The sequence below is a fragment of the Microcaecilia unicolor genome, unplaced genomic scaffold (assembly GCF_901765095.1).
Source record: "Microcaecilia unicolor unplaced genomic scaffold, aMicUni1.1, whole genome shotgun sequence".
NCBI lineage: Eukaryota > Metazoa > Chordata > Amphibia > Gymnophiona > Siphonopidae > Microcaecilia > Microcaecilia unicolor.
This window is the reverse complement of record NW_021963482.1, coordinates 46,493-71,517: the sequence shown is the minus strand read 5'-3', so window position 1 is coordinate 71,517 and position 25,025 is coordinate 46,493. Positions and strand designations below refer to the sequence as shown.

The following is a 25,025-nucleotide window of genomic DNA, read 5'->3' as shown; positions in this document are numbered from 1 at the left end:
GAAGGAGACAAATGTTTAGACACTGGTTTGCTTAATTTTTTTCACTGCTGGCTGAAGAGGGGGGTCAGACTGCACTGACTTGTTGCCTCTTAGAGGCAGACATTTTTTTTTGTTTGTTTGCTGTGGTGAATGCACAGCACCTGGTGAACTTACTCAGGGGTGACTGACAGAAGTACACTTCTTAGAAAGAGGCAGTTTCAGTGCAGTCGCAGTGTCTGGCAGCTTTGAAGAAGGCCCCTGAGGGGTTAGAACAAAGGTGCTGGAACCCTTTGGTACTTGCAGTGAGCCTGCAGGGTTTATAACTGAAAGCAAAGATGAGCTGGAATTACCCTCTGGTAACTCTATGAGGCCCTTTGGGATGACACTTAAAGTTTCTTTTTTTTGTTTTTATGTTTTTTTTTTTATTTAAAAGCGTGAAGGGACACGTTCTTTTTCTGTGAGGCTTTAACGTCCGCTACACAGTACAGAAAAAAAAGAACTGACAGGCTGCTGGCGAGGCAGAAAGGCACCCAATTGACGTGATTGGCTGAATTCTTATACTATCAAGCTAGAAGAGCACCTCTGAAGAAGCAGCTTTCGGAGACTGTAACTACATGTGTCTGCATTATCCTGAGCCATGGAATTAGCAGGAGTCCCTCTTGGTGCTGTCTTGTACACTTATGGTGAAATTTCCTAACAATAGATAAATTAGTCTTTCTCAGAATTAACACAGCAGCAGACCTTCACAGATACAAAAACTTTAAAGGTTTAGCCTTGTTTTTAACTCAAGAGGAGGAAAGTCTCCATCCAAGCAAACAGTTCTTGCTCCAATATGCAAATGTATTAATGTAAATTAGTTCCCAGGAGTTTTGCAGTGGTTTCTTTTTAGTTTCTTGGCTCAAACCACTCAAACCCCAACTTATACCCCCAAAATCTTTTGAAGACAGTCATTCTCTCTGTTCAATTGTCCACATGAGTCAAATAATATCCCAGTCAGGAAAAACTTATTTTCATTTCATTTCATTTCTTTTTACATTCCCAGGTTCTCAGACTGACTAGCTTATAACCAATCTTTTCTTTTCCAGTTGGCCAGTTCAGTCTGCCACTTCCCCTCCCATAGGATAGTTTCTTATTCAGAGCATTTCAGCTATCCACCACCCACATGCCTTTGTAAAAAGAATATGTACCTGGGTTTACTTGTGATAAGTCCAGACTTTTTATGCAGCAGTCTGGCAGTGCTTGAGTACTTCCATTCCTTCCTCTCCCAAGGATTCCTGATTACCTCCCATAGTCTCTAGTTTCATGGCTTCTGATTCTCCTCAGCAGTCACAATCACTTCAGAGTTTGGTGCTAGTGGAACTTCACCCACTCTAGGGGTGGGAGGCAGATATATGACTCCAAAGGAACTGACTCTCCTCGCCATCCTCCAGGATAGTTGGTTTTCTTTTAAAGGCAGTTGAGGTGTCTGTTGCCTAAGTAAAATTCTAGAACCTTCCTCTCCCTGGTTTTCAAGAGGCCTTTCATTGTATGTTGCTTTTTAGCTTGCTGAAGAGTTTGCCTCACTTATGCACTTGCTTACTTATCACAGTATACGTATTGCGTGATGACTCTGTGGTCTTTTAGTCTGGGTTGCTGTGAAACACCATTCTTTTCCAAAAGTTAAAAAAATCAACTAAACAAACAAAAAAAAAATCTGCTCTAGGATTTCTTATTTTGCAGGCAGGGCTTTCAAATGCAATAGTCACTGAAATAAAGGATCCCAAATCAGCAGTTTATCTTTCCTTTTTGAACCCGTAAAAGAGGAGTTATGCAGTAAAGTCTCTTTCTCTTTTTCTCCCTCCTCTACCAGGACATGGCTCCTACCTCTAAGAAAAAAAAAATCATTTAAAATCAAATATACACAGAACACCCAAAAATAAAATAAAATAAAATAAAATGTTCTTGTACTAAGTCTCTAAATCCTGGTTCAATTCCTCATTACATTCACATCAAATGCCAAGAAATATTTGCTTAAAGCAGTGCGGAAGGGGTTTAAACCTTCCTCCTTTTGAAACAACAGTCTTTTAGTTAATGCAAAAGTTGATATGATATTTGGATCAGTCTTTCATTTTCTGGAATTATATTCTTGTAATCAGTTTTTGAAAAAACAAACACCATTGTAGAAGTTTGGCTTCTGCTTTTTGCCTGTTTCTATCTGTCCACTCCTACAGATTTTGGGGGATTTGTCTAAATATATCCCCTAATTCTATAAAAGTTGCCAAAATTTGTGCGTGCACAATTTACTTGAATAATGAGACAATTAGTGCTAATAAATTATTTAATTGGAATTTACACATGTAAATTTAAGCGTGGGATCTGCACCTAAATTTTACGTGTGAGTAAAAAAAGGGGCACGGAAATGGGAGTGTCATGGGCAGAATGGGGGAGTTCCTAGCATATATATAAAAATTGTTATAGAATAACGGAGATATGCGCCTAATTTAGGAGCATTCATTTGCACCATATTTCAGCTGGTGCAAATGGCCATACCTAAAGTTATTTATTTATTTATTTAGAACATTTATATCCCACAGATTCCCACCATGGCGGGCGCTATGTGGCTAACAACATTTATGAAAAGAACATCATAAAGTTAGGCACAAGTCCAGGGCATAAGTGCTATTATATAAACCACGCCTAACTTTAAGCACAGCTTATAGAATAGCACTTTTTTTAGCGCCATATAGAGAATTCACCCGGGATACATGACAGACTTAATCGACTTACCAACTAGAAACACATCAGAATCAACACAATCATATCTAAATCTGCACTACCCAAGCTGCAAAGGACTTAAATACAAATCAACTTACGCATTCAGCTTTTCCTACATAAGCACACAAGTATGGAACGCACTACCAAAAGCCTTGAAAATGACGTATGGCCACCTAAACCTCTGGAAATCACTAAAAAGTATCCTGAAAATGACGAATGGCTACCTAAATTTCTGGAAATCACTAAAAACTATCCTGTTCCAAAAGGCATACCCCACCGATCCAACGTAAATGCCTGATCCCTGCAACACAACAAAACTAAAGTACTTAATGGACAATACTCAACTCTTCCGATGTACATTTCCCCAATGTGGCCATGCCACATGAACTTTATCTTACCATAACATCACTTTGTATTTGTTCTCACCGGAGTCTGCAAATGCCTCTCCGGTACTATGTAAGCCGCATTGAGCCTACAAATAGGTGGGAAAATGTGGGATACAATTGTAACAAATAAATAAAATAATGTGCTTACCTCAAGAGGTTTCCATCTGTCTATAAAACAGTGGGGTGTACATGCATACAGTTATTCATGGGCACATTCTGCTAGCCTGAATGCCACAGGATTGAAGCAACCATGGAGGAAAGAAGTGGGCTCCAGCATTGGCCTGGAGCCCACAGTTGATATCGGGATTCATAGATTGGCCAGCCATGGGAAAAGCTCTGGGAAAGCACAATTGCTAGGTTTCATGGAAATAGGGAACTGGTACTGGAAATAAGGTAGACTGGTAAAGTCATTGGAGGTGTGAGGGAATAGGAATAGGGAGACTCATGAAAGAACCAGTGTCCTGTGTTTCCCATCTCATTGAGGCCGTCAGAGGCAAAGGGAAGGGGGCATCAAGTCCTGGGGCCACTGCAAGTGTTTTGTGGGTACCTGCTTTTATAATTATGCAGTTTTATTGCAAATGTACTTCCATGAATCTTTTGTGCAGCAAGCAGGGACTTGAATTTTATCTTTCATTTTATTGGTGGACTGAACACAATAAATTCTGCCCAAATGAGGTCTTGGAAAATCTATGCTGTTCATCATAGTCCTTAATTAATATCCATCAGACATTCTTTATAAAAATTATATTCTCCATTGTACATACTTGACTTAATGTTCTTGGCAACTGATTTACAATATAAACAACTCATTTCTCTTATTTTACCAGCTGTAGTTTGTAGTTCCAAGCTGAGAGTCTCTGGTCTGCTGACTTTGCTCCTTCTAATCTTGACATATCTTTCAAATAAGGTTAAACTACTACTCACATGCAGGGAGATAAGAATTTGATAAACAGTAAAACTGTAATATTGTTTTAGTTGGAATTCTCCAAGATGCACAAATGCACAGAACTGTAAACTGAACCCAAAATAATGGGGTCCTTTTACTAAGCTGTGTGAAAAAGGGCCCTGTGCTGGCAGTGGGGGCTGTTTTTCCCATGTGCCAGGTCCCTTTTTCCCGCAGCTAGTAACCCCCCCCCCCCCGAAAAAAATGGCCACATGGTGAGATAACTCTCACTGCGTGACCATGCGGCGGGGAGCCCTTACTGCCACCAATTGAGGTGGCGATAAGGGTTCTAGCCCTAACCCAAAGATAACTGGGCAGTGCGCGCTTGGGACGGGGCTACCACCAGCAGCCATGTTGGGCTGACGGTAGTCCCAAAATAGCGAGCGGTAAGCCCGCATTGGGCTTACTGCCAATCTGTAAAAGGGCCCCTATCTGTTTTAATAAAATCTGGATGAGGAAAGAAATTAAAGGTAAGACTATCAGGACTATAAATTTGAAAGAACAGTTAAGCCGATATTTAGGGCTAACCAGTTAACTTTTTAGCGATTAAAGATAGGCCTGCTATTTATGTCACCTATTTTAACCACTGAGCATAGCTAGTTCAGCGCTAAATATGCATGTCTAACTGGCTATCCTGCTTATAATCGAACGAGAAAAACGCCCAAGTTCCGACCTAAATCGGGAGATGGACGTTTATCTCACAAAACCGAATAAAGCGGTATAATCGAAAGCCGATTTTTGGACGTTTTCAACTGCACTCCGTCGCGGATGCGGACAAAGTTTATGGGGGCGTGTCAGAGGTGTGGCGAAGGCGGAACTGGGGCGTGGTTATCTGCTGAACAAAGATGGGCGCATTTCACTGATAATGGGAAAAAAGTATGCGTTTTTAGCTAGAATTTAGGACACTTTTCCTGGACCCTGTTTTTTCACGAATAAGGCCCCCAAAAGTGCCCTAAATGACCAGATGACCACTGGAGGGAATCGGGGATGACCTCCCCTGACTCCCCCAGTGGTCACTAACCCACTCCCACCACAAAAGAATGATGTTTCACAAATTTTTATTTTCACCCTCAAATGTCATACCCAGCTCCCTGGCAGCAGTATGCAGGTCACTGGAGGAGTTGTTAGGGGGTGCAGTGGACTTCAGGCAGGTGGACCCAGGCCCATCCCCCCTACCTGTTACAATTGTGCTGCTTAATGCTTATTAGTCGTCCAACCCCCCCAAACCCACTGTACCCACATGTAGGTGCCCCCCTTCACCCCTTAGGGCTATAGTAATGGTGTAGACTTGTGGGCAGTGGGTTTTGAGGGGGATTTGGGGGGCTCAACACACAAGGGAAGGGTGCTATGCACCTGGGAGCTCTTTTACCTGTTTTTTTGGTTTTGTAAAAGTGCCCCCTAGGGTGCCCGGTTGTTGTCCTGGCATGTGAGGGGGACCAGTGCACTACGAATCCTGGCCCCTCCCACGAATAAATGTCTTGGATTTATTCGTTTTTGAGCTGGGCGCTTTCATTTTCCATTATCGCTGAAAAACAAAAACGCCCAGCTCACACATTGTTGAATAAAACATGGGCGTCTATTTTTTCCCAAAATACAGTTCGGTCCGCCCCTTCACGGACCCGTTCTTGGAGATAAACGCCCATGGAGATAGGCGTTTTCGTTCAATTATGCCCCTCTATGTCACGCAATATAGCAAGGTAGTGACTAGCGACTAACTGCAGATATTTAGCAGAAGATAAATAACCAGTTATTTCCCACTGAATATCTGCATTTAGGCACAGATATACTATTTAACTGGTCAGCAGTTATGTCTGTCTTGTTAAATAGCTTTGAATATTGGGGGGGGGGGGGGATGTTTCTTGATTACTAATAAAAATAAGGTGAATACTTAAGGGATAACTTATGAGGCGCATTTCACTTAAGTGATAGTGCCTGCTGAGGAGGCTCTATTCATCTGTCTGTCTCTTTTCTGTTGGTACATGAACAAATAGATGGGTACGCGTCAACAGAGTGGAGAGAAAAGTGAAGAGTTGGCCAGAATCCACAGGTCCTACTAGAAGAGGTCTTGCCTGCAAGAAGGAGGGAGAGAAGCATTGAAAAACTGGCCAGAGTCCCAAGGTTCTGCTAGAGAAGTTAGGCTGAGCCTAGAGAGAAGTGGCAGAGTGAAAAAGGGGTATGGTTAGAGAAAGTGAGGGAAATGTGTGTGTGTGGGAGGGGGGCAGAGCACGAGGAAATGTGGAGAGAAGAAAAAGAGGGGAGGGATGAGGGATGGAATATAAGAGAAGGGGTAGGGTAGAGGGGATAGAAAGAGAAGGCAGAGATGGAGTTAAAAAGGAGGAGAGAATACGGGAGAGGAGGGGTGGCATAAAACAAGTGTGTTTAAAGGAGGAAAAGAGAAAGAGAACGGAGCATAAAGGAAATTTTGGAGTTAGAAAGGTGGAAAGGAGAAGAGGAACAAGTAAAGGGTAAGGTAAGGGGCAGTATTAAAGAGTGGGGTGCAGTGAGACAGAGTAGAGGGGGAGGAAGTGAATTGGAAGGGTGCTTGAAAGCAGTGAAAGTAGGGAGATAGTGCAAGAAGGAGATAGAAAATGCAAGGTTCTATGATAGGGGAAGGGAGCAAGGGATGGGTGTATGTGTTACGTTTGTGCTCACCTCGCCCTCTGGTGGCCAGAACCAGTGGCTGCTGTGGACCGTCACCCATTCCAGATTTCAGCCCAGTCCGGTCCGGATCTTCCGGGCTGCCATACTTGCTTGCTTGGATTGAACCTACACAGCACCCATAGTTTCCTGGTGATGGTTGCAGCTGAGCTCCAGATGCTGCTGGGCTTATTAGCTATTTTGAAACCTTGCTGCTTTGCCTTTGCATTGCATCTAAGGCCCTGGTATGTTGGTGCTTTTGCACTTCAGCCTGAGTTTGTTTCCTTGCTGTAGTTCTTGCCTGAAGTCTTGCCTGTTCTAGTTAGTCTATGTTTAGTTTAGAGTATTGCTTGTTTCCCAGTCTTGTGTCTTGTTTGTATGTCTTGCCTAGTTCTGGGTTTATCTGTGTTTGTTCCCTGCTTCAGTGGCTGTTTTCAGCTTTCAGTTCAGTCTCCTGTCTAGCTGTGTTTGTTCCCTGTTTCAGTGGCTGCTCGCAGCTTTCAGTCCTGTCCTTTAGCCTATCCTTTCCCTGCCTTGCTGTCCCTGTGCTGCCTAGCTGTTAGCCAGTCCTGCCCTGTCCAGTAAGTCCTGCCGGACACCTGAAGCCTTGAGCTCAACTCTTGGTGGAAAGTGGCCAGGTGCAGGTGAAGCCTAACTGTTTGTCAGAGATCTGCCCTGTCTCTAGCGTGGGGTGGTTTTACCTGCCACTGCCGCTCCTCGGCAGTGGCCCAAGGGCTCACAAACCCAGTTTCCAGCTTTGTAAATGTGACAGTATGGGAGAAAAGAAGAGATAGCAGCAAAGGGTAAGAAAGGACAAAATAAAGAGAAAGGTGCAGGGGAAGATATGAAGGAAAGAAAAACCTACATGTCCACAGCCACATCTATACCACCTACATGCAGTTAAAGCTCCCCATCCCTATCCTGATAATACTCATCCCCACAATACTCACCCTCATAATAGGAGAGAGAAAGAGAAAAACGCCTATATTGCGACCCAAATCGGGAGATGGGCGTCTTTCTCCAGTGTTTAGTGGGTGCAGTGCACTTCAGGCAGGCGGACCCAGGCCCATCCCCCCCTACCTCTTATACTTGTGGTGGTAAATGTTGAGCCCTCCAAGCCCCTCCAAAACCCACTGTACCCACATGTAAGTACCCCCTTCACCCATAAGGGCTATGGAAGTGGTGTACAGTTATGGGGAGTGGGTTTGGGTTTTTTTTTGGGGGGGGGCTCAGCACTCAAGGGAAGGGAGCTATGGACTTGGGAGCAATTTAGGAAGTCCACTGCAGTGCCCCCTAGGGTGCCAGGCTGGTGTCCTGGCATGTCAGGGGGACCAGTGCACTACGAACGGTGGCTCCTCCCATGACCAAATGCATTGGATTTGGTCATTTTGAGATGGGCATCCTCGGTTTCCATTATCGGCAAAAACCGAGGTCGCCCATCTCTAAGGTCGACCTAAATGTTGAGATTTGGGCGTCCCCGACCGTATTATCGAAACGAAAGATGGACGCCCATCTTGATTAGAGATGGGCGCCCTTAGAGATGGTCATCCCCATTCGATTATGCCCCTCCACATCTTTTTTAAGATCCGGTGACCAGAATTGAACACAATATTTGAGGTGCAGTCGTCCCATGGAGGTATTATAACATCTTCATTTTTGTTTTCCATTCCTTAATATCTAACATTCTATTTGCTTTCTTAAATGCTGCCACACACTGAGCAGAGGGTATCAGCATATCATCAGCATGATGCCTAGATCCCTTTACTGGTTGGTGACTCCTAATGTGGAACCTTGCATTACGTAGCTATAATTCAGGTTCCTCTTTCCCACATGCATCACTTTGCACTTGCTCACATTAAACGTCATCTGCCATCATTTACAGGCTTTGTAGAATGTTGCAGCAAGACTGATTCTAGGTGGTCAAGGATGGGAGAGGGTGACCCCATCTTTAGTGCATTTGTGTTGGTTACAGGATGAGGCCCGTTTCTTATTTAAGCATTTACTTTTGCATTTTAAAATGTGCTTGGGATGGTGCCTGCTTAACTAGTTGGCAAATCACAGCACTCATCTTCTCTAGAGTGATTACATCATGTCAAAATGACAAAAAATTTGTCTTCCTGCTGCTTCACAAATCTTCCACTGATATTATCTAAAGCTGCAAATGAGGGTGGGGAAGAGTTTGGGGAAGGGGGAGGGGCACCTGTCAGTCAGTCAAGAGTGACTGAATATTCCAATCAATGTTACGCTAACTTATGAAATGTGACAAGCTTACAAATCATGTCACTACTGTATGTCTCAATGCATTTCTTATCTGAAGGCATGATATACTTGCAAGAAGGCAGTTACCCTCTTTCCTCCACTATTCAGACTCCAAGGACTGAAGTAAATTCATCCTTGGTGTGACCATTTCTCCATTATAATTATTGACAAATCACAGCACGCCAACAGTAGGTTTTACTCCTCAGGAAATGAAGCTCATCTTATAGAAAACAAGTTGAAAAGTGTAGACTTACAGTATGACCCGTTCCTCCATTCATAGACTTAGGCATATCTTCCTGGTGAATGTGGTTGAACCATCCGTGGTAAAGTGTTTCTCAGGGGTCCTTTTACTAAGATGTGCTGAAAAATAGCTTGTGCTAGTGTAGGTGTTTGTTTTGGATACACGCAGACCCATTTTTCAGTGCACCTGTAAAAATGACTTTTTTAAAATTTTGACCGAAAATGCAGGTGCGACAAAATGAAAATTGGTGCGTGTCCATTTTGGGTCTGAGACCATACCACCACTCATTGATTTAGCGGTAAGGTCTTATGCGTTAACCGGGCAGTAATGGTCTATGCGCATAGAATGCCTTTTACGGCCCAGTAGAGCCACGTGCCAGAAAATAAAAAAGTATTTTCTGGCGCACGTAGGGAACGCACATAAAAAATGAAATTACCGCCCAGGCCACATGGTAGCTGGGTGGTAATTCCAAATTGATGCACGTTGAGCGAGCATAGGTGCCTCCACAGCTTAGTTAAAGGGCCCCTCAGTAAGGTAGCAGAGGATGTGTGGGTTGGTAGGAATTGTGGGTATAATGTGTGAGTAGTGACAGATGCTGTAGGTTTTTCAGTGTTATCTTTTTATATGTGATCCGCTGAATGAAAAGATACTAAAAATGGAGTTGCAAATAACAGAGATAAAGGCTATAAAAGTATGGAAGAGTAAATGTAGGCAACTTTCATTTTTAAAAGTTTGTGTACTTTAGGTTCAGTAGAAATGTCTTTGCAAATTGTTTTCACAATTTTGATGTTTTTTATGATTTTTTAGTTTGCTACTTTTCAAATGTGTTTTTACAAAAAAAATACTTTTTAAAATTCCTAAATATTTCTCATTTTTAAAAGATGTAATTAGTCCATACCTGAGGCTGAAATTTTACAGGATTATGCAGTTGATATCCCTGTATCTTGTAGCATAAATAAATCACATACCCCACTTGTAGTACCTGTTTGCTCCATGGGTCACATATTTAACTACATGGAGATGTTTATGTATGTGGATGTGTGGGTTGGATGTCAGGGCATGGGGTGATATATGTGTGTCTGTGAGAGAGCGTTGAGTCTGTGGGGCTATGCTGGGCATGTCTGTGAGTGTGTGTTTGGGAAGATGAGTAAGTGAAGAATGAGAGTGTGTTGGGGATATGGGAATGGTGAGTGTGTGTGTTGGGGGTTCGGGTATATTGTGTTATGTATTGGATATATTGAGTGGGCTAGCTGTAGACATGTGTGGGGAGTTGGGTAAGGGTGTGTGTAACAGGGTTGTGTGGATTAAGGGCTTTGGGGAGGGAGTTCAGTGGGTATGTGTGTGGGTTGGGAGCTTGGAAATATTAGGGTGTGTATGTGAGATGTTGGACAAATTAGGCTTCTTCCCCCACCCTCCTGCATTCACTATGTACCTCCCATCCATTAGAGTATTCCCCTTCATCTGTGCCATTCTCCCTTGTGTACTCACTACCTTTTCTTTCTACCCCCTTGAATTCTCCCCTCACTCCTATGCCATCCAGTCTGGTACTCTCTGAGGGGCATAATCGAACGCGAACGCCTATCTCCATGGGCGTCTATGTCCGAAAACAGGTACGTGAAGAGGCGGGACAGACCGTATTTTCGAAAAAATGGACGTTTTTCAGCTGGGCGTTTGTTTTTTTTAGCGATAATGGAAACTAAAAAAAGCCCAGCTCAAAAACGTCCTAATCCGAGCCATTTGGTCATGGGAGGGGCCACGATTCATAGTACACTTGCCCCCCCTGACATGCCAAGACACCAACTGGGCACCCTAGAGGTCAGTGTGGTGGACTTCAGACAACACTCCCACATGCATAGTTCCCTTACCACGGGTGCTGAGCACCCAACCCCCCCTCCCCCAAAACCCACTACCCACAAATGTACAACACTACCATAGCTCTTAGGGGTGAAGGGGGCACCTACATGTGGGTACAGTGGGTTTTGGAGGCCTCCCATTTACCAGCACAAGTGTTACGGGTGGGGGGGGTGGGCCTGGGTCCACCTGGCTGAAGTGCACTGCGGTACCCACTAAAAGTGCTCCAGGGACCTGCATACACGCAGGCCTCTAGGACTTGTTGCTCCAGGGACCTTCATACTGCTGTGATGCAGCTGGGTATGACATGTGAGGCTGGCATAGAGGCTGGCAAAAAATGTTTTTTTGGGTGGGAGATTTTCAGTGGCATCACTTGGACAGACAGCACCACTGTAAATTTGCATAAATTTAAACAGATATTGTAACTTATACATTTAAAATTATTTGGCAGGCCTCAGAGTGAAATTGTATTCCACTGTATATAATATTTCAAGGAAGACTAAGTATATATCAACTTTGTTTTTTGTTTGTTTTTCAGGTGGAGTTTTTCCCAAAGATTTTTCAATTTTACTTACAATAAAACCTACTAAAGGCCTCCAGTCCTTCCTTTTATCAGTTTACAGTGAACATGGTATTCTGCAGTTGGGAGTTGAGGTTGGTAGATCTCCTGTTTTCCTATATGATGACCAAAATGGTAAACCTGCCTCTGAAGAATATCCTATTTTCAAAGGCACCAACATCGCAGATGGCAAGTAAGTAAAACGTTTATTATCAATGAACATTCACATGTTGTAGAGGTCATTTTAGAAGTATTAGGTGCCATGATTCACCTGTAAGTAGATATCTTAGAATAGCCATTACTTACCTCATGTATACCTATAGCATGCAGTGTTTTGAAGGGGGCATGTTCTATGTGTGGTATTGATGTGTATTTCTTATTTTGCAGCTAAAATAAATATATATGGTACCTTAAATGTCTCTGATGTCACTTACGTCTGTTTCCTGACAATGCATAATGTTAGCTAACTGCTCATTTGGAGCTGGTGTTTAGGAAAGTGAATCAGAGGGAGAAAAGTGATTAAATGCCTCTGCTATTTAAAACTACTTTAAAAATCACAAAATTAGAGTTTTTCGAGTTTGGGTCCCTTTGCATATCCAATTTTGAAAACTTTGCTACTTACAAGTATCAGTGCCAGCACATGCACATGAAGGTTGCAAAATCCATTGACTATGAGGCATATTTTCAAAGCACTTAGCCTTCCAAAGTTCCATAGGTTTCTATGGAACTTTGGAAGGCTAAGTGCTTTGAAAATATGCCTCTTTGTGTTTAAATGTCTATTGATTGTTTGACTGTAGGGTTATTGAACTATGATTTTTGTCTGTGCATGCTTTGTTTTATTGTTAATTGGGTTAAATGTACCACATTTTACAGCTGAATAATTCATGTAAATCACTTTGATTTGGTAATTACCTAGAAAGATGGTATATCAAATGTTTTTAATAAATATATTAATTAATTTATACATATAGAACCTTGAGCGAGCCTGCTCTTCATTTTTCTGCTTAAAAAAATGTATAAAATGGCTGCTCCTACTCTATATGTTGCCAAAGACATGAGTATTTCAGTTGCCTTGTACATATTTTACCAAATGTTCCAAGTTCACTGAGCCTTTTGTTAAATTGCAAATTTGTGAATGTCTTGAGTTTGATGTCTCTTTTCTCACCTAAGTGACCTATGCAAAATTGTAGATGAGAAATATTGCATTTGCATATTGGAAGACTGATCACCACTTAGTTAGTTTTGGACTTAGTCTTTCCTGTTATGGACCTAGATACCTTTGGTCAAGGGAGTTCACATTTTTCTGGTAATTTTTCTCCCTTTGCTTTGGACAAAGTTTCTCCTCTTCAGGAACACAGATCTAGACAAGGTAGTTCACATCCTTCAAAGGCTTAGATGAAATTTGAGATGTGCTGAATGATAGTGGCAAGAAACCAAATCTACAGTTGAATTAAAGAAATGTAAACAATATAGGGTAAATATAAAGCCATAATTAAACATGCATAAGAGACATATGTCTCTTCCTTTATCAATTTCCAAGGTAACTTCTTCCATCAGCTATTTCAAGAAGTTAATATTTGCTCCTCTGTGAGAGATTACAGCTCAGTGTCAGACCGTGCTTCTGAGTCTTCTGCTTTATTCCTACAAGAAAAAAATAGCAGATGTCCAAAATTATCTTCCCATCATTTCTTCTCACCTTCTTTGTTATCTTGTCTGGAAACACCTTCACCTATATTGTCCTCATAGGCATTGAAGAGCTCCTCTCTAATTTCCTTCCCCTCTTTTGTGTCATCTTTGACTCTTCTCTCTCCTTCTCTGCTCATATCCAGCAGATCGCCAAGACCTGTCATTTCTTTCTTTACAACATCCGTAAAATCCACCCCTTTCTTTCCGAGCACTCTACCAAAACCATCATCCACACCCTTGTCACCTCTCGTTTAGACTACTGCAATCTGCTTCTTGCTGGCCTCCCACTTAGTCACCTCTCCCATCTCCAATCGGTTCAAAACTCTGCTGCCCATCTTGTCTTCCGCCAGGGTCGCTTTACTCATACTACCCCTATCCTCAAGTCGCTTCACTGGCTCCCTATCCGTTTTCGCATCCTATTCAAACTTCTTCTACTAACCTATAAATGTACTCACTCTGCTGCTCCCCAGTATCTCTCCACACTCGTCCTTCCCTACACCCCTTCCCGTGCACTCCGCTCCATGGATAAATCCTTTTTATCTGTTCCTTTCTCCACTACTGCCAACTCCAGACTTCGTGCCTTCTGTCTTGCTGCACCCTACGTCTGGAATAAACTTCCTGAGCCCCTACGTCTTGCCCCATCGTTGGCCACCTTTAAATCTAGACTGATAGCCCACCTCTTTAACATTGCTTTTGACTCGTAACCACTTGTAACCACTCGCCTCCACCTACCCTCCTCTCCTCCTTCCTGTACACATTAATTGATTTGATTTGCTTTCTTTATTTTTTGTCTATTAGATTATAAGCTCTTTGAGCAGGGACTGTCTTTCTTCTATGTTTGTGCAGCGCTGCGTACGCCTTGTAGCACTATAGAAATGCTAAATAGTAGTAGTAGTAGTTAGGTTGGAAAAGCTATTTACAACTATAAACTTTGACTCATCCCCAGCAGACCCATTTCCTTCCTGGATAGTATGAGGTATTCTACCTTATCTTAAGAAACATTTATTAGATCTTATCAATTCCAGCTTACAGCAGCATCTAGTTCCCTCAGCATGGAAGGAATTGATTATTCATGCAAGATTTAAGAAATCTTCCTTGCATTCTTCGTCTCTTAATAATTTTCTCTCTATCAATAAGTTATCTTTTATGGCTAAACTGACTAAGAAAACTGTGGCTTAACATCTATCCAAATTTTGTTTATGTTTAGTTGGATTTTTAATTAATCGCCAGTTCATGGCAAAGTCAAATCTAAGCGATTTACATAATTTAAAACCACAGAAAATATACATGGAAAAGGAATGCCATTTCAGATAGTGAAGAGAAGAATAAAAACTAAAAGCATGACTACAATACATACAAAAATAGGACTGACTCTGAGACTGATTGCTGTCACGACCCAAAAAGACCACACTAACTCAAATTAAAAGCCAGGATAAAGAGGCACATCTTTAAATTAATTTTAACTTGTTTTAAGGAGGACTCCAAGCGTAAACTCAAAGGTAAGTTGTTCCAAAGATAAGGAGCAAGAAAATAGAAAGCTGAAGTACGTGTAATTGTTTTTTTGTTACATTACCCCGCACTTTCCCACTCATGGCAGGCTCAATGCGGCTTTACATGGGGCAATGGAGGGTTAAGTGACTTGCCCAGAATCACAACGAGCTGCCTGAGGTGGGAATTGAACTTAGTTCCTCAGTTCCCCAGGACCAAAGTCTTGTTGGCAACCAGTGTAAATGCAGGAAAAGTGGGGTAACTGAGGCCTAGCATTTTGTTCTACAGAGAAAACAAGCAGCAGTATTCTGGAAAGACTGTAATTTTTTTAAGAGTAGAGGATGGAAGGCCAGCATATATAACATTATAGTAATCAGTACGTGTGATAATGTAAGCATGGTATAGAGTATGTAAGGTTATATTATCTAAAAAAGCATGAACTAAACACAGCTTACATAAATAATACAATCCTGAATGAAGCACAGATGAGATATGCTGAGTGAAAGATAGTTGTGAATCAATAATGACCACAAGGTATTGGAATGAAGATATCGGTACAATGAGTATTCCTGGGAGAATCAATGGGGGAGAAGAAATGATATTGTGATTTGACAACCAACATATTGTAGTTTTGTCAGTATTTAAGACCAGATGGTGTTCCTTCAGCTAGAGGGCTACCTTATCAAAACAGGACTGCACAGGTGTGAGATCAATATTAGGGAAGTTATAGTAAAATAAAACTAGTAGAATATCATCCGTGTAAACATGAACTGAAACACCACAGGACTGAATCAGAGATGCTAGTGGACCAAGGTAAATATTGAACAAAAGAGGGGAGAGTATAGACCAGGGTTGTCCAACCTCCGTCCTTGAGGGCCGCAATCCAGTTGGGTTTTCAGGGTTTTCCCAATTAATATGAATGGGATCTATTTGCATGCACTGCCTCCATTGTATACAAATAGATCTCATGCATATTCATTGGGGAAATCCTGAAAACCAGACCTGGCAAGGGCCAAAGTTGGACACCCCTGGTATAGAGCCTTGGGGAACCCCGCAAGAGAGAGATAGATGAAGAAGAAGCAGAGCCATTAAAAAAGAACAATTACACAAAAAAAGAACTGAATCAATCAAAGACTGTGTCAGATATTCGTATAGAAGATAACCTGTAAAGGAGAAGAGAGTGATTGACAAGATCAAAAGCGACAGCACTGGGGCCTCTTTCCAAATTACACTGTAGCTCATTCAGGACTCTTTTTACAAAATGGTGGTAAGCCCAATGTGGGTTTACCACTCGCTAAAAAGGAACTACTGCCTGGATGCCACAGCAGCACAGCAGTAGTTTCCACCCCCAGCGCTATCATATCCGGTGCTGCAAAAATATATTCATTTTTGTAGCGTCAGTGTGTACCCAGCAGTAATTGGGCAGTGCTGTGTGCTACAGCGTGGGAGCCCATACCGCCACCTCAATGGGTGGCGGTAAGGGCTCCCTCTGAAATGGCTGCGCGGCAAGTGCTTCACTTGCCGCACGGTCATTTCCTGATAAAAAGAAAGACCTGTGCTGAGCTCAGTGCAGGCCCACTTTTGCCGCAGCTTCAGAAAAAGGGTACTCATTAATGAGACGATGACGGATGGCTGGCGGGCGGATCGAGAGGGGGGAGGTCAAACTTGTTGGAGGTGGTGCTGGCAGTGGCAGGGGGTGTCTGCAATGGCAACGGGGGGGTATCAGAGATGGCGGCGGGGGGGGGGGGGTGTCAGCGATGGCGGCGGGGGGGCTAAAATGTGCCCCCTCACCTTGGCTCTGGCCCCCCTACCGCTGAAGTCCAGATACGCCCCTGCTCCAGCCTACCCCACTGCGGCAGGTAGAAGTGCCTCAGTCCTCCTCTGACAAAGCGTCGGAGGAATTTGATCGGAGGGTGACAATGATATCTCCACCGAAAGTGGGTACTCTCCCTGGGCCTTCTGCTCAGCCGGGATTCTCATCTCTAAACTACCGTGCTTATGGAGGACAAACAAACCCAACTTCAAGTGTATAGTAAGTTCTCCCTCCCACCTGACAACGGGCATTTCATACTCTACTCTCCCCCCCACATCCCCTGTGGTTACTGGGATTTTGTTTGCAGGTCTTACTTCCTTCGGCAGATGCTGATAAACAAAGAAATGAACTGGGCATCTGCACATGTTCAAGGTCTGCTGGCTCCCGCCTTCTCCGAGAATCTCAGAGAGAACGGGAGCCGGCAGGCCTTGAGCACTCTTAGATGTTCAAGGCCCTGCACCAGCCCAGCACATAGCTTTGTTTATTACACATCTGCCAAAAGAAATAAGAATTGCAAACAAAATCACAGTAACCACGGAGGAAGAAATACCTTTATCTGTGGGGCTGAGGAGGTGTAGAGTAAGAAATGCCAGTAGCTGCGGGGAGACTCTTATATATATAAACTGAGAGCCCCATTTTTGTCCTTTTTTGACACCAAAATCTCTATTTATATTTGAGTATATGTGGTATATTTTTCTGCTACTTTAATCAGGGAATTGTATTCAATCTTAGAGAAAGGGGAAATTGCTTTACTGGTCTCCCTTGACCTCTTGGCCACTTTTGATTTTGTCATCCATGAGCTGTTATTGTCTCACTTGAAAGCTGTTGGATTAAATAACCTCACTCTTGCCTGGTTCCAGTCATTTCTCACTGATTGAAGTTTTTCTGTCGTCACCACCAATGGAAAATTCTCCAATGTTCCTCTTCACTTCTCAGTGATCAGTCCTTTCTCCCTTTCTTTTCAACATTTTCATAAGTCCTCTGGCAACCTTATTGCAAGATTACAATATCCATTTTTACATTTACACCAATGACATTTTGTTGATTTATCCTGTTTCCTCTCTGGTTATGAATCTGTCCCCACTACATGATGCCCTACAATCTCTCTCAACTTCATTATCAGCACATCGACTTGTACTCAATCCCGCTAAGACTACTGCTTGCTGGATCTCAGGATTTCATCTAAACCCACTGCTCCACTCTCACTCTTCCAGGACTACTGCCGGCCCAATGCGGCTGCTGGTGGTAGTCTCATTCCAATTGCACGATTTCTGTGGGAAAAAGAAAACCATTGGAAATGACATGAGCGGCAAAAACCTGGCAGTAATCGGGCATCGCCACAAGCTGCCGGTTACCACCAGGTTAGAGTGGGAGCCCTTATTGCCACCTCAATGGGTGTTGGTAAGGGCTTCCTGCCGCATAGTTATGTGGAAAGAGTTCTCTCACCGCATGGCCATGTGTGCTGGGGACTTTTTTTACCTGCTGCGGTAAAAGGGCCCTAGCACATGGGAAAAATGGCACCCCGCTGCTAGCGCAGGGCCCTTTTTCCTGCAGCTTTGTAATCCCCTTATAAATATATTCTATGTAAGTTGCATGGGTATTTGCAGAATAACACTCAGACATCCTGCTGGCACTTTTTTGCAGGTATTTGTGACCCGTTAAGTGAAAAGGTTCCAAAACTGGGGTTACAAATAACAGAGATAAAGGCTATATAAGTTTGGAGGACTGAGGGACATGTTTAATAAGGTGCACTAGCATTTTTAGCATGTGCTAATGCTAGAGACACCCATATATTCCTACGAATGTCTCCAGTGTTAGCGTGGGCTAATTTTTAGCATGCACTAAAAACAATAGCACACCTATAGCGTGGCTTAGTAAACAGGACCCTAAATTTGGGCAATTTTTATTTTTCAAAGCTTTGTATACCATAGGGTCAGTAGAAAGGGGACATGTAATTTTTCTTTCCTAGAAATTACAGAGATAGAGATATTTTCAAATTGCTATTTTTTCAAAAGAGCTTTTCTAGAAAACATTTAAATTGATAAGTGTTTCTCATTTTTTAAAGACGTAATTAGTCCATATCTGAGGCTGAAATTTTGCAGGATTATGCAATTGATATCCCTCCAACTTGTGGTATAAATAAGTCTTATATCCCACTTTTGCTACCTTTTCGCTCAGCGGGTCACATATATTTATGCACGTAAGATCTAGTATTCTAGACATTCATGTATGCATGGGGGACGTAAATTCATAATGCTACTGCTGCTAATCATCGCAAAGCTAATCCATCTGTCAAGGAGCTGCATACCAACTTCAGTTAGGAGACGAAGGAGAAAGAATTAGAGGAAAGCTTTTTTCCACCAAGTTTTACTCACTGATTTATCCCAGAGGATGAAGGAAATTAAATCCAGGCTCTACAGATGAGCTGTTCCCAAACTGTGTAACTAAGCCAATTTGCAGTATTTTATTCTTCTTTTCTGAGTGCAGGTTAAAAACCACTACCGTGGGGTGCACTCAAGTGTCCCGTTGTAGTTTCAGAATCGGTGTGCACTTCCCATGTGCTGAAGAAATAGATTTTATTTTTTTAGTGCTGAGAGCATGTCTAGGGGTGTAAAGTAAATGAATAATACAAACCAGGGTTCTGTAGAACTCAACTCTACACACTTACTAAAAGGGTATGGATAGAGAGCTGAATATCCCAATCAATACACAAAAACAATCACAATAATATTTTTTGTGAAAGGAGAAATTCTTAGAGGTCTGACTCACTGTAAGTTAGGTTGTTCCTAGAGGGTGGATGGGTTTCTCTATCATAGAATATCTCCAAGTTATCTTTAATACGCCCGTGAGCAAACCTATGCTCCCAGTCAAATCAAGTGATGGCCGCAATAAAGGCGTGCCTGCCGTGTTATAATTACAGAAAAGCTCTCTATCTATATCCTACACCAGGACTTTACTACTCATATTCACTACTAACTCACTCACCAAAACCAAGATCAAAGCATTCATAGCTTATGAGGCATAAGCCTTACTTGCTACTCTATTAGCTTCTTTTGCTTTACTAGTAAGTTCAACCTAAACAAAGGTACACATTTCACACAGATACTATATGATTAAAACACTCTTCAGTATTCTTTACAAAATATTATCTGAGGTATCCTATGTCTATACACAAAAGAATTTGTTGTAAATAATGGTGAAAAGGAACCCAATGTAGGAAAAACACTTCTAAGAAAATATTCATAAATGTTCATAAAGAAAACATTCTTGAGAAAAACATTCTTGACAAAAGGCACACTTATCTCTGCACTGCCGGGTGTGTGCACTACACCCGGCAGCTACTGCAGGTATTGGCGTCAACCAACTTCCTTCGCCGCTGTTTCTAACGTGCTGGCAGAATACCATCTGTGTCCTACTCTGCAGGGTTTCGAGAGGATCTTCGTCAGGGACCTGGAATGTAGCTGGCTGCAGGGCTGCCAAGAGACTGGGCTGGGCCCGGGGCGAGGCCGCCACCGCCGCTCCCCCCCCCCCCCCGAGGTCGTCACCGCCCCCCCTCCATCCACCACAGGGCCGGGCCCCCCTGAATTTGCTCTTTGTGAAAGAAGCGCAGCAGCGGCAGTCTGCAGATCACCTCCCTTCGGGCCTTCCCTCCCTGTGTCCCGCCCTTGCGCAAATTATGTCAGACGAGGACAGGACACAGGGAGGGAAGGCCCGAAGGGAGGCAATCTGCAGACTGCCACTGCTGCGCTTCTTTTACACGGAGCGAGGTCGAGGTGAGGCGCTATGATTTCAATTCAGGGACCGGTTCGGTGGTGGAGGGGGGCGGGTAGAGGGGACTGTGGTGCCGGGCCCCTCTTGGAGGCCCGGGCTCGGGGAATTTTGTCCCTCCTGCCCCCCCTCTCGGCGGCCCTCTGTAGCTGCCTCGTCCTATGAATGAATACACACTGCGCCAGCTTTTTTTTGAATATGCAGGCCCCCTTTAATCACAACTTAGCAAAAGGACCCCACTGAGACTAAGGAGTAGTTTTAAAAGACATTTCCATGGGTGAAAAATATGTTATATAAAATAACCTTTTATAAAAGCACCTGGCATATATGTAAGTAAATCTATATGCATATAGTCAGTTCACAGTCCAATTTTATTTATAATGCTGCAAATAATGAAATATCTAAGCAGTTTACATTTCAAAATTAAATCAAGGATATGGAAATTGGTAGAAATATAAGATAAGGATTAAAAGTACATGGGGAACATATAAAACTCAAGAGAAAGAGTTAATTAAAATTCAACTAAAAGAAAAATAGAGTAGGAAAAAACATGAGACAGGGAGGGGGAATGAAAAGAAAGACAATATTAACAGACACAAATATATGATAGGCACAGACCTGCTGCATGGGCTAATATAGAAAAACTAAATTAACTATTAGAAGTATGATGTTATAATCATTGGGACAATGAAGGAAAAGCTTTATGAAAAAAATGGGCCTTCGGAATGGCTTTAAATCTTAAGAGTGAGAGTTCAGATCGAAGATGAAGACGGGTCATTCCAAGGAGTGGGGGAAACTACTGAAAAGATGTGGTTCTAGCTAAATGTGAAATCACCTGAAGGAAAGAAGGGACAACCAAGAGTTGCTGCTGAAAGTATTGTAGTGTATGAGTTTGCACGCACATATGTTTTTCTGACCTGAGTAGAGACAATCCCAAAGATAGCTAGATTGAGAAGGGTTTAGTGTTCGCATATACTAAAATATGTCCATATCACCGCTCCCTCTATGTTGAGCGGGAGTCCTCCACCTACAGTCCTGCCAGTAGAAGGTGATATTTCTCTATCATATTTTCAATAGTGAGGGACAGGCAAGTTCTGCAGGACTCCAGGGAAACTGCCTGTCCCTAGCGATTGAAAACACAATATTGAAGCACTACCCTACCCCCCTACCCCACTGGCAGAAATGCAGTTGGAGGATTCCCACTCAGCAAAGCGAGAGCAGTGATATGTACATATTTTAGTATATGCAAACATTAAGCCCTTCTCAATCTAGCTAGCTTTGGGAACGTCTTTACTCAGGTCAGATAAACATATGTGCATACAGACTCATACACTACAATCCTCTCAGCAGCAACTTGGTTGTCCCTTATTTCTTTCAGGTGCATTCACGTTTAGCTACAACCACATTTTTTCAGTAGTTTCTCCCACTCTTTAGAATGATCTCTCTTCACCTTCAATCTGAATTCTCACTCTTAAGATTTAAAGCCATTCCAAAGGCCCATTTTTTCATAAAGCTTTTCCTTCATTGTCCCAATGATTTTAACATTATATTCCTAAGGTCTGTTCCTATTATACATTTGTGTCTATTAATATTGCTTTTCTTTTCATTTCATAGAGAGAACATTGGCCTATATATATATATATATATATATATATATATATATATATATATATATATATATATATATATATATATATGTGTGTGTGTGTGTGTGTGTGTGTGTGTGTGTGTGTGTGTGTACTTTCTTTGGGGTAATTTTCAAAGGGAAACATAAGTGCATATTTCCTCGTTAAAAAACTGGTGTAACTTTTGAGCAGACCAACCATGCAAGTTAGGCTGCCCATAAAAAAAATTGTCCTCCCCATTGGTTATAAAACAACCTTTGGAATGTATTAGAACAGATACACAAAACAGCATAGAAAATGAGCAGGTCTTAAATTATAGAAAAGGAATGGTTACTTTTAAACCATGACATCTGGCACTACTGTAATTACGTACATTTGAGCAGTCATATGAGAACTGACTTTGAACTGCTGTGATTTTGTTGGCTGTATTAGCAGAGTATAATTGTTAGCAGTAGGTCTCTTTGTTTCTTTTCTTTGCAATAGGTTTCAACCTGAAGGATTATTTTTTTCCAGAGTGGCTTAAATCTTTTTGGAAACAGGTTAGAATGACTGCATTCAGCATTGTAAAAATGCCACCTAAGATATCACAAGGTCACAGCATAAAGTAAATTTAAAAGACAAACCACATTCTTAGGAAAATGTAGATTCCCTGCTTCAGTATGGAAGCATGCCTGTTGGTAAACAGTACATGAAAGACTTGATCTGCTTAGTGAGGAACTTGGTAGAACGAAGAAAGAGTAGCTTAAGCTACTTGCAAACTAGTGATATGTGTAAAGATTTACATGGAGAGAAGAATCAACATTTTAGAGCAGGCACTGATAACCCTTGTAAATCTATGGGTGTGTCTTTCATGCCAACACTGACTCCTTCGATTACCTCACTTGTTGGGAGAACCGATGTCAGTGCATCTTGGATGGGCTTGCGCCTTTGTAACTTAAATCCTCCCTCCAGCGCAAACCTACAGCCTGGTTCACTCCCGACCTTAAAGCGCGCATGCACCAAACTAGGCGACTGGAAAGGGCATGGTATAAATCTAGAGACGCTTGCTCCTTATCAGCTTGGAAGCTCTCTCATCGCTCTTACAAATATGCTATCAAGCAGGCCAAAAGAACTTTCTATCAGAAAAAAATTTAAACAGCTATGTTGGACGCACGGAAGCTCTATCGTCAACTGAATTCTCTACTCGACATCTCTCCAGTTACCTCTCCAAGCGTGGGCATGCCATCAGCGGTCCAGCTGGCCAACCACTTCAGGGACAAAATCCTTCTACTCCGGAGCAAGCTCCCTTCCAGCTCGTCCAGTGTCACTGCCTTCCTTCGAAGTCTTGCTCCCGCACATGGCCCTTGCCCAGCTGACCGTCACTGGTCCACCTTTGAGCCAGTCACCACGGAGAGGTTCTCTCTAACCCTTCACAAATTTTCTCGTATGCACTGGAAGCTGGATTGCTGCCCTAACTACCTGCTGCAATCGGCGCCGGAACGTTTTGTTGAAGACTTTACATCATATCTGAACTACATGTTCCAACACGGGCGCTTCCCCAAAGATCACGGCCATATTCTCCTGACGCCTATCCCGAAGGACCCAAAGTGCGAGCCTAGTATTATTAACAACTACCGCCCGGTTGCTACTATACCATTGCTCGTCAAAACTATGGAAGGCTTGGTGAATTCTCAGCTTACTGATTATTTGGACATGTTTTCGGTTCTTCATGCCTCCCAGTCTGGATTCTGAGCTCACCACAGTACTGAGACGGTAATAGTTACTCTCCTGTCCAACTTTCGGAAAGAGCTGTCTTTTGGTAAAAACATTCTACTTCTTCAATTCGATATGTCAATTGCATTCGACATGGTTGACCACAATCTCCTACTCGTGTTGCTAGCTGAACATGGTGTTGGTTGTGCCGTCTTGGATTGGTTCCGGGAATTTCTGTCTTGCCGATCCTATCGAGTCAAGGTCCAGTCCTCTTTATCATCTTCCTGGAACTCTTGCTGTGGGGTTCCTCAAGGCTCACCCCTCTTGCCTACCCTGTTCAACATCATGCTGATGCCTCTAGCAATGGCCCTTCACAACCGTGGCCTTAATCCTTACATCTATGCTGACGATGTGACCATCTACATCCCCTTTCAGTCTTCCATAGCAGAAGTCTCAGCAGAAATTCAGGACAGTCTAGCCATCATGGTCAATTGGGCTAACACATTCAAGTTTAAACTCAATCAAGATAAAACGCAGTGCCTCATCCTGTCCTCCAAGTTCAAGAAGTCTATACCGGTCACGGTTACTGCACAAAACTTTTCCATTCCTGTCGCTGCAAGTTTGAAACTCCTAGGGGTCATTCTGGATCCCCACCTGACTCTTGATCTACAAGTCTCGTCCATTACGAAGTGAATGGTCCTATCCATGAGGACCCTCAGGCGTATCAGGAAGTACCTGCCTTTTGCCCTCTTCAGGTCACTTATCCACTCCCTCGTCTTGAGCCATTTCGACTATTGAAACGGCATTTACACTGGTTGCAAGGAGCATACCCTTAAAAAACTCCAGACAGCGCAGAACACAATGGCGAGGCTGCTATTTGGTAAATCTCGATTTGAGGCAGCAACACCCCTTCGTGAGAAGCTCCACTGGCTCCCGATCAAGGAGCAGATTGAGTTCAAAATCTGTGCCCTTACATACAAGATTATTCATGGGGACGCTCCTTCCTACATGTACAGCCTGGTCGACCTCCCACCTAGGAACACCGTGCAGTCCTCCCGCACCTACCTCAACCTCCATTTTCCTTCATGCAAGAACTTAGGTTACAAGCTGCTCTTTGCGTCTTCATTTTGCTGCCAGTGTCCCCGTTATTGGAATGCTCTCCCATCATCGTTAAAAGAGACCACGGATCACAGCCTATTCAAGAAATCCCTGAAGACCTACCTATGTGATCGTTCATTCTCCTCAGCAGCTTGATCCTTACATCCCCTCCTTCCTTTTCCCTTCAGTTTTCCCTCCCTCCCCTGCTCTCCTTTTTTTTCTTTTTCTTTTCTCTCTCTTCTCTTC

At 42.8% G+C, this 25,025-nt stretch overlaps 1 protein-coding gene across 1 annotated transcript in view; it reads left to right on the top strand.

Annotated features, from left to right (window-relative positions):
- LOC115459346 (collagen alpha-1(XI) chain-like) overlaps window positions 1-25,025 on the top strand; it is a gene marked incomplete at both ends in the record, with an annotated part of 83,874 nt that overhangs the window by 13,484 nt on the left and 45,365 nt on the right. The window contains one exon of the mRNA XM_030189186.1: window positions 11,589-11,802. Within this exon, the coding sequence (XP_030045046.1) occupies window positions 11,589-11,802 (214 nt within the window). The remainder of the gene's footprint in view (window positions 1-11,588; window positions 11,803-25,025) is intronic.